Source organism: Solanum stenotomum, chromosome 2 (assembly GCF_019186545.1).
Source record: "Solanum stenotomum isolate F172 chromosome 2, ASM1918654v1, whole genome shotgun sequence".
Classification (NCBI taxonomy): Eukaryota; Viridiplantae; Streptophyta; class Magnoliopsida; order Solanales; family Solanaceae; genus Solanum; species Solanum stenotomum.
Window position 1 is genome coordinate 72,298,416 of NC_064283.1, and position 9,781 is coordinate 72,308,196.

A 9,781-nucleotide genomic window follows, 5' to 3' on the forward strand; every position below is an offset into this window, starting at 1 on the left:
GGATTTTGGAAATTTGTAAAACTTATAGGGGATAATGGTAATAAGTAAATTAAAATGTGGGATTTCTGTAATTTGAAGGGCTTTTGGGTTTGGGCCTTATTGGGCCTACTTTGGACAGATTTTCTAGTGGGTCTTGCTTGATTTTAGGCTCGTTAATGGGTTGAAAATGGATAGGCTTTCATGGCCTTTTTCCTTCTTTAAATTAAATCATTTGAGTTTCTAATTTAATAATTAGTATAACATATATTACATAAAAAGTTTAGAAAGTAAGAGACTTGAAGTAAAGTAACGTACTATTTTAAACAAAACGACATTAAAGTAATAAAAGTAATATTGATAAAATAAAATATATAATTTTAAAATAGTGAATATGATAATAAAAAGATGATAATTATAATATTTTTTTTAAAAGTAATATAGATAATTACGATAGCAATAGCAATAAATGGAAAATAATAGTGAATTTCAACTAAATAAATTAGAAGAAAAGAGGGACAAAATTTGGTGTCAACAACTTGCCCCTCTTTGACCGGAGATGATGAAAGAGCCTTTGGGCAAAGAAGTTGACTTAGTAACCAATTTTGTCTCGACCAATAAATATAGGCACATGAAGAGTTTGAGAGGAGTGACACTAAAGGATTTTTAACCTCAAGGGGCATAAAATGAGTCAATTCAGTTGAGATGTAGAGATGATTATGAAAGAAAATATTGGATAACCTACATTTCACGTGTTCGTGCAACGTAGGTGGAGATGAGTTCGAGAGTAGATCCTTGACCTTTGCTAGCGAGTTTGGTATTCCTCTTCAGCAAATTTGCCCTAGTTCACTGCTAAGAAAAAGTTCCACGTTGTGCTGCATCCTTTTTTATGTTGTCTGCACCTGTGGTTTGATTTGATAATTCATCCTCTTGGATGCTCTCGCAAAGATTGAAATAAACTTGTTAGTAGAAACTGTAATTTATATAGAGAAGTGACATATTTTACCGTAACTTTCTCAACAAATTGCCCCAGTTCACTGCTAAGAGAGTTCTACGTTGTGATGCGTCTTTGGTGTCTTTAGACTGTTTTTCCTGAAACTCGTGTTAAAATTTGTCATTAAAGTGAGAGATAAAATTAAAGTGTAAGAATGCATAAATGAATGGTAATATATGTATGTATATGTATGTGTGAGAATGGGTGAAGTCGTGTGACTTATGAAAGACTTGTGTAGTGGCGAAGCCAGAAATTTTACGAAGGGTGTCCAAGAATCGCATAGGTAAATAAAATTAATTTAACGCATAAGTGTACTAAAATTTTGTAAATCAAACTACGTTACATTAAAGATAATTTATTTTAATTTAAAAATATACCAAAAAAATTAAAATCAAACTACATAATAATTAGCTTTGACGTTCATGTTTATATAAAAGGAAGTGAACGAACAAAGAAAAAAAAAGAGAAAATTCAGTTAGAATGAAATCACTTTTATGCTTAAAGATTTCACGAATCTCTGAGGACTAACAACGAGACATGAAAAATAAATAGTAGAATCGAACGAGTTTTCTTTTAAAAAGAAATTCTATATGGAGCCTTTTTCACTTTTAATAGCTTTATCAAAAAAATTAAAAAAAATAGGACTTACTTATTAACTTTAAATTAAATAATAACTTTTAAATTTTATTAAAAATTTTAATGAAAAGAAAAAAAATAAAATGTAGGTCTCTAATTTAATATTATTTTAATTGATAATATTATATTAATAAATTAGGTGTTAAAAAGTGCAGCCAAGGGGAATTGAACCCGGGTGAATGTTGGCCATTAAACTTTCGCTGGGTAACTGAAACCAATGCGCCAAGACTCTATTGTTTTCAGGGTGTCCAAAATATGTTATTTAGCCATTTAAAAGATCATTTTACTTATACATACGATGTAATTTTCCGATGAAGCGTGTCCAATTGGACACCCTAAGCCTACTGTAGCTCCGCCCATGGGCTTGTGGCCAAATGTTGTCTCTAGTTGTCTTTAGAGACTTGGTAAATAAAGATATCTTTGATTGTTTACAGAGACTTGGTAATAAAGATGTCTCTGATTGTCTACAGAGACTTGATGTTGAGAGTCGCCTGGCTTATGATGATGAGGCCGTATGGCCAATTGGTAACTCCGTTTGTCTTGGAAGATATAATGATATATAACGTCCCTGGTTGTTTTCAGAGACTTGAGGATGATGTCTGTAAAGTTTAAGGTAAAGCCATTAAAGTATGTAAAGTAGATTAAAGTAATTGGTAAAGTAGTGAATAAAGTAAGAGTGTAGCCGTCTGGCTTATGCAAATGATGTAGATAATGTCTCCGGTTGTCTTCGGACACTTGAATGGTAAATGAGGCCTCCGGTTGTCTTCGGGGTCCCAATGGTAAATGATGTCTAATATCCTTCGATTGTCTTTGGGGTCTTGATGATAAGTGATGTCCTATTTATTCAACTTTATACAAGTATATAATTACATATAAATATATAGTTACATAAGTACTGAATATCATACCGAAGTATATAGTTACGTAAATAACACACACACGTATAAACTAAATATTTAGAAGTTGAAACTTTGACTACTCTATTTTGATAAAAATGTATTTTAAATGTTATTGATTAACAAAAGGATTTTTATTTCTACTTTCTTTTGAATATACATTTCTGATGAACATGGAATTAAAAAAATCATAGAGTAAAAATGTTTTTTGGTAACTAAATTTATTTAATAGGTGGTGGTGAATGATGTTAGTAATTAGTATTAATATATAGTGATGACTGATGGAGATGATTGTCGATAGTAATTATCGGTTGTTACGTAGTGGTGGTTAATGATAATGATCATAAATGGTGGCTAGTGAACCGTGACAAATAAACAATAAATGTCGTTTTCTTAATTTAGTATAAAAATTGTCTATATCAAAAGAAAGAAAACATTAATAAACCAGAGGAAGGTTCTCTAAGCATCTTTCACCTTCAATCCTAAAGTAGCGAGTCCGAGCCATTAAGGGAACGGTATGGTTGTATATCAGTCACCCAACTGCCCATCATTAATATTACACCTACTCTTCTGATTTTACAGACTCAACTAACATGGTTTGGAAATTAATTAAAGTTTTATTATAAATACACAAGAGTAGTACATTATTTGATATCTTGAGTTACATCTAAAAATTATTTTTGTTGTAATTCCTCTCTATATTGACTTGATGGCAGCTTATACTGTTGTAATTTCTCTTCTTCAAACTCTTGATCAACCATATATTTTAGAACTCTTTCATGATCACAGTACTGAAATGCTCGATTCTCTTCGTGCTACAGCTGAATATTTTCAAGATGTTCTTGAAAACACTAGCAATGAGAAAATCAAATCTTTTGAGGAAGATATTAGAGTTGTTGTTAGTGAGGCAGAGGATGTTGTTGAAATGAAGATTTCTGAAATCATCAAAGGCGACAGCTGGACATTTGGAATTTTACAACACCATGATATGCTACCAGTTGTTGAAAAAATGGATATGACAAAGAATCAAGTGATGGAGATTCTTTCTCATGATGCTGATCAAATTCTTGAATTAACCGCGGATTCCTTGATTGGCGCTTCTTCAATGAGTGATCCAATGCTGTCAGATCAGTTGAAAGATGATATCGTGCAGGGACTTGATGGTGACTTGGAGATAATAGATAAGAGATTGAGAGGACCAACGTCGTATCTAGACATTGTCACCATATCAGGTATGGGTGGCATTGGCAAAACAACACTTGCTAAAAAAGCTTATGATCATCTTCCAATCAGGCATCACTTTGACATTTTTGTTTGGGTTACAATATCTCAAGAATTTCGATATAGAAATGTATTGTTAGAAGCTTTACATTGCATTTCAAAGCAAACTATTAATGTGAATACAAAAGATTATGTTAAGATGAATGACAGTGAGTTAGCTGATCTGGTGCAGAAGAGTCTAAAGGGTCCTAGATACCTTGTTGTTGTTGATGATATTTGGAGTACGGATGCTTGGGATAGCATATCACAAATATTTCCTAATCGCAACAATGGGAGTCGAGTCTTATTGACTACTAGGGAAACTGATGTAGCAATATATGCAAATATTAGTAGCCCTCATAAGATGAACCTCTTGGATTTAGATAATAGTTGGAAGTTACTCCGTGATAAGGTGTTTGGACTAGAACACGATCATCCTCCCGAGTTGGAAGAAATTGGAAAAAAAATAGCAGAAAAATGTCAAGGACTTCCCTTAATAATTTCAGTGATTGCAGGGCATCTCTCTAAGACGGTGCCCAAGACATTATTAAGTTGGAAGTATGTTGCCCAAACCTTAAGTGAAATCATTGCTAGTCATCCAAATAAATGCTTAGGAGTGCTCGGTTTGAGTTACCATCACTTGCCTAATCGACTCAAACCGTGCTTTCTTTCTATGGGTGATTTCCCAGAGGATTTTCAAGTTGATACTTGGAGATTGATCCAATTATGGATCGCAGAAGGTTTCATAAGGACGTCTTCTGGAAGTCATGAAAGCTTGGACGAAGTGGCTAAACATTATTTGGAGGATCTTATCAGCAGGAACTTGATAATGGCTAGAAAAAAAAGATTCAATGGTGAGGTAAAAGCATGCGGAATACATGATCTGTTGCGTGAGTTCTGTTTGATAGAAGCTGAAATGACAAAGTTTATGCATGTTGTGAGAACTCCATTTTCACCAGCACAAAAGCCTAATTTTCGTCGCTTCAGTATTCAAAAGCGTATTGATGATGCTTATAAGCTCTTACCCCCTGTAGCCAGATCTATCTACTGCTTTACTTACTTGGATCTACCTTATAAACCCCGTATTAAGCTTCTCCCTATATTACCCATCTACCGTCATGATCCTATAATACATGGATTTTTCTCTTGTTTCAACCATCTCAGGGTATTGGCCATCTTTCCTTCCTTGTTCAGCACATTTCCACTTGTGATTACAAAGTTATTTCATTTGAGATATCTTGAATTTCGATGTTTTGACAACAATATTCCTGAATCAATCTCAGAGCTTCTGAATTTGCAAACTCTAATTTGTGATGGTTATCCTTTAGAGATAACTTTACCTAGGAAGATATGGATGTTGAAGAACTTGAGGTATATACGTTTAGGGGGAGCCACTTATTTACCGAGTCCTAGAATAGATAACAATCTTGTGACAGGGATGCCAAATCTAGAGGAACTTTACGGTATTTGTTACTCTAGTTGTACAAATGAAGTCATTTCTAGCACTCCCAATCTAAAGAGATTGATCATTCGTGTACATTGGAGCATACTAAACAATTTTCCGGATCGTCCCTTGGATATGTCCAGCTTGACAAAACTTGAGACATTCAAGCTTTACTGGGAAGGTTATTTGGAAGACCCCATCAAGATATTTGTTTTTCCAAAATCACTTAGAAGAGTGTCTTTAACTAGGTGTAATAGGTTTATTTGGGAAGAGATATCATCAACTTTTATCATGTTGCCACATCTTGAAGAGCTCAAACTTAAATGTTGTCGAGCCAAAGATGATGTATGGAGATTGACTGACAAAGACATATTCAGAAGCTTGAAGTTGTTGTTACTGAGCGAGCTAAATCTTAAGGGTTGGGTAGCAAGCAGCGATAACTTCTCTAATCTAAAACGCCTTGTTCTGAAGAAATGCAAGGACCTGCAAGAAATTCCAACAGATTTCGTGGAAATTTGTACTTTGGAATCGATTGAGTTACATGATTGCACCACTACTGCTGAGGCTTCTGTCAGAAATATCGAACAAGAACGAGAGGACATGGGATATAATATCCTTAAGGTCTACATCCATAACAGCCACAGTAAGTTATAATTCTCTCTGAAAAGTTCTTCGATTCTTCACATTATTTAAAACCTCATTTTTATTAAATCATACTTCTTTGAAATTAAGATGATGACTTGTACTTTTTATCTTGCATATGCAGGGAATTGAAGCTTATTTTGAGGGATCATCTAATGCTATCTTCCGAATTCAGAACCTTGTAGTTCATATTTTTGTTTTTATATTCTGATCGTTTGTTAATTTCATGTTTTAGGAATAAGCATGTTTAATACATGTCTCGGCCAATTGTGTTTTTTTATTTGATTTTGTAGACGGTAACTATTGATGTACTGTAACATCTATTTTGTTTTATGTAATAGTTTGAAATAAATAAGGATGTTCATGTATAATAGTACATGTTTTTCGTTGATGGACGGTGCTTTATGTGATTGATATCGATAACATTTCTCATGGATGGTACTTGGTAGTAACAGTATGTAATGGTGGTCGGCAGTAGTAGTTTCTGTCGGATTATAGCTAATAGTAGTGGTGAATGATGTCAGTAATTGTAAATATATTATGGTAATTATGTAAGGATGATGATTGTAAACATTCCTTGCATTCATTTTTAAGATAGTGAATCCAAATCACCAAGGGAACGAAAAGGCTGAGAGCTATTAGGAATGATAAAAAATTTAAAAGAAGAAAACTTTAATCAAATTAAAATAGACGGAGACAACACAACACATCTCACACACAACTGGCATTGATAAACACTAAGTTGGTGATAGAAATAAATTAATGGGTGATGTTGCATTCTGGAATTAAAAATTCAAACACCACACTATCTTCCAAATGAAGAACCTTAAATTATGATATCAGAAATGTTTCATCAAGTTACCAATCACCCGAGCGTTGAGCATTAGGCATGAATAATAGGGATGGCAGAATGGGTAATTAATATGGGTATCTGCTCATATTTACCCATTTTAACTGGATTGGGTATCCAACTCATTTAAAAATGGGTAAAAACGAATAATATCCCTATTACCCATTTAAAAGTGGTAGTTAAATGGATAAAAGATATGCATTCACACACACAAAAAAAAAAGTGTAAAGGGTGGCGTAGTACGAAAGTCTTTTTCTTTAAACAAAAAATCTATAAAAAAAAATGAAACCTTTTTTTACATTTTTTTTTTGGATAAGGGGTGGGGGGTGGGGGTGCTGGTAGGGGGTGAGTTGGTAAATTTTTTAAAATTTTCTTTTTTAAAAAAATTTAAAATTTTGTTAATTTTTTTTGGATGATGAGTGGAGGGGGTGGGGCTGGTAGGGGGTAGGGTGTGGAGTGGCAATTTTTTTAAAAAAAAAATTTAAAAATTTTAATGAAAAAATTTAAAATTTTGTTAATTTTTTTTGGGATGGGGTGTGGAGGAGGGGGGGGAGGTGGTAATTTTAAAAAAAAAAAGATTTAAATTTTTTTTAATGAAAAACAGTTGACCCATATTTACCCATTTCCACGAGTAAATGGTGCTCAACTTTATAATTTTCATCGTTCTCCTATGTGAGAATAGACTTCTCCTGGAGTCTCTTCTTGATCGAGAATATTGATTTCTTTGCCATGCTTATTTTCTTAATTCTTTAATTTTCTTACAATCTAAGTATGTACAGACTTTAGTACCAGTGTGAATTTTCAGGCTACAATATGATATTCTCACTAGCAGAGTTTCTATCTATTAAGCCTTGCTAGCCTTTGTATCTTAAACAATCTGAGAAGTCAATATTAGCCAAATTATGCGCTTTCTACCATTCTACTTCTACTTCTACTTGCATGACATATCATGGTTTTCTTAATGTTTTTTTTGAAGTAAGGCTAACTTCATTAATCGTGGTTCTCTTTATGCTTATTCATTCTATCTATTGGTTCTTTGCAATTCTTTTGCAGCTATTGTTGAGCTGGCAGAGGATAGGCATTGGCGAGTTCGTCTGGCTATAATAGAATACATACCTCTGCTGGCCAGTTGGGTGTAGGATTTTTCGATGATAAGCTTGGCACCTTTTGCATGCAGTGGTTACAGGATGAGGTTGGTATGTGATAAGCTAGTGACTAGATATGGAACCTTTCGTTTTGATTTATAACACAAGCATTAGATATGTAATCTAGAAAATGAGAAGCATAGATACTTTGCTTTTGTAAAGTGAGTGCATCTCTTTGACTTTCTCTTTCATTGTCAGTGGCAAGGAGGAGGCATTTCTTCTTTTGGATCAAACTACCTGTAATTTCTGTCTTAGGCCTCATTTTCTTTTACTAAGACTAATAAGACTGTCTAAATCTGAATATTAAGATGTACATTAAGATTTAGATGTTTCAATATGAATACACATGTAAATATAAAAATGTTGAATTAATATATGAATACTAAATAATTAGGAGTATTTATTTTTTTAAAGCATCTGAATATATTAATTGTCTTTATTTAAAAATTATAAATATAAATTTAATAAAATACTAAATCAATCTAATATTTTAAAAATTATATGATGGTTGTTGATAGTGATGGCTTGCGATGGTGTTTTGGGGTGTTGATTGGGGATTGTGTTGGCTAATGGTGGTATTTTGCGTAGTAGCTAGTGATGATGGTGGTTGACAGGAGTGGTTGATGGTGGATGATAAAGATATTAATGGTGGTGGTAAATGATGATGGTGGTCGGCGATATATATAGTGTGGCTTATGAGTGGTAATTGTTGGTAGTGATTGGTGGTGATGATTGTAAGGTGGTGACAACTGATTGTAGTGACTGACAACAATGGTAGTTGTCTGAGGGTGTGGGTAGTGGGTGGTGGTAGTTGATAATGGTGGGTGGCAATGACGACCATTGATAATGGTGGGCGACAACAATAGAAGTGAATGGACGGAATTGGTGATTGTCATCTTGTAGAAATTTTTGAATAAAAACCTTAATGATATTAAGACTTTGTTACAAATTTTATCATTGAGATCTATCCAGACTCATTAAGTGGTTGTTAAAGAAACGCTCTTAATGATTAGAATTCAAATATTAAAAACAAACTTAATGACTGAGATTTGAATGATTAAGATCTCCATTAAATGCAAAGAAATGAAGCCTTTGTGACTTCTTCTCTTCTCTGCCATTGTTGATACCTGTCAAAGAGAATTGCTTGCATCAAGCACTCGGTTCTCTCTTACTGATTTGCATATGTGGTTCAGGTTTATTCAATCAGAGATGCTGCAGCTAATAACTTAAAGCGCCTCGCGGATGAATTTGGTCCAGAGTGGGCAATGCAGCATATAATTCCTCAGGTTTGTTTGATGATATTTCAAAGCTGAAGTGCTGGTTATCTTGCATTATTTCCAAATAACTCTCGTGAGAATTTCTTTGCTGTTGATGCATGGATCTTAGGCAGAATGGTAGGGAGGGGTGAGTTGATTTCTCTTTTGATAGTCATTTTTGAAGTATCCCTGTTTAGATAACCATTCCAATTCCTTCCTCAACTGTGTATCCACTATGACACCCCCTCCCAAAAGTAATAGGCAAAAGAAGAAAAATGAAAATTGTCAGGTTGAAGGGTTAATACTGGATTTTGTGGGTACTTGAGACTGTTGTAATAATTCATCATGGCCAACCTTAGTTTCAGAGACTTGGTTTGATCATGTATGTTATTTGTTTCTCATTGGTCAAGACATGGTCTTTTGTTTGCAGTTCCTGGATATGATTAACATTCTGCGTTATTCATTCTTTTGGTTTGACCATGTCTGATATCAAGCTTGTTCCTGTTTCTAGGGGTTTAAACATGTCATCTCTTTGCAGGTCTTGGATGTGATTAATAATTCACATTATTTATACCGGATGACAATACTTAGGGCAATTTCTTTACTTGCACCTGTGATGGGTTCTGAGATAACATGTTCTAAGTTGCTGCCAGTGGTTATTACGGCAGCAAAGGACAGGTGG

At 33.9% G+C, this 9,781-nt stretch overlaps 3 protein-coding genes across 3 annotated transcripts in view; 1 reads left to right on the forward strand and 2 right to left on the reverse strand.

The window, feature by feature from the left end:
- LOC125854278 (putative late blight resistance protein homolog R1B-23) overlaps nucleotides 1-9,781 on the reverse strand; it is a 154,632-nt gene that overhangs the window by 73,408 nt on the left and 71,443 nt on the right. The window lies entirely within an intron of this gene.
- LOC125854279 (putative late blight resistance protein homolog R1B-23) overlaps nucleotides 1-9,781 on the reverse strand; it is a 70,295-nt gene that overhangs the window by 34,599 nt on the left and 25,915 nt on the right. The window lies entirely within an intron of this gene.
- LOC125854275 (putative late blight resistance protein homolog R1A-3) lies at nucleotides 3,187-6,206 on the forward strand. The gene is made up of 2 exons (XM_049533770.1): nucleotides 3,187-5,849; nucleotides 5,973-6,206. Exons 1-2 carry the CDS (start codon nucleotides 3,212-3,214, stop codon nucleotides 5,978-5,980), a joined length of 2,646 nt encoding a protein of 881 aa, XP_049389727.1. The 5' UTR covers nucleotides 3,187-3,211; the 3' UTR covers nucleotides 5,981-6,206.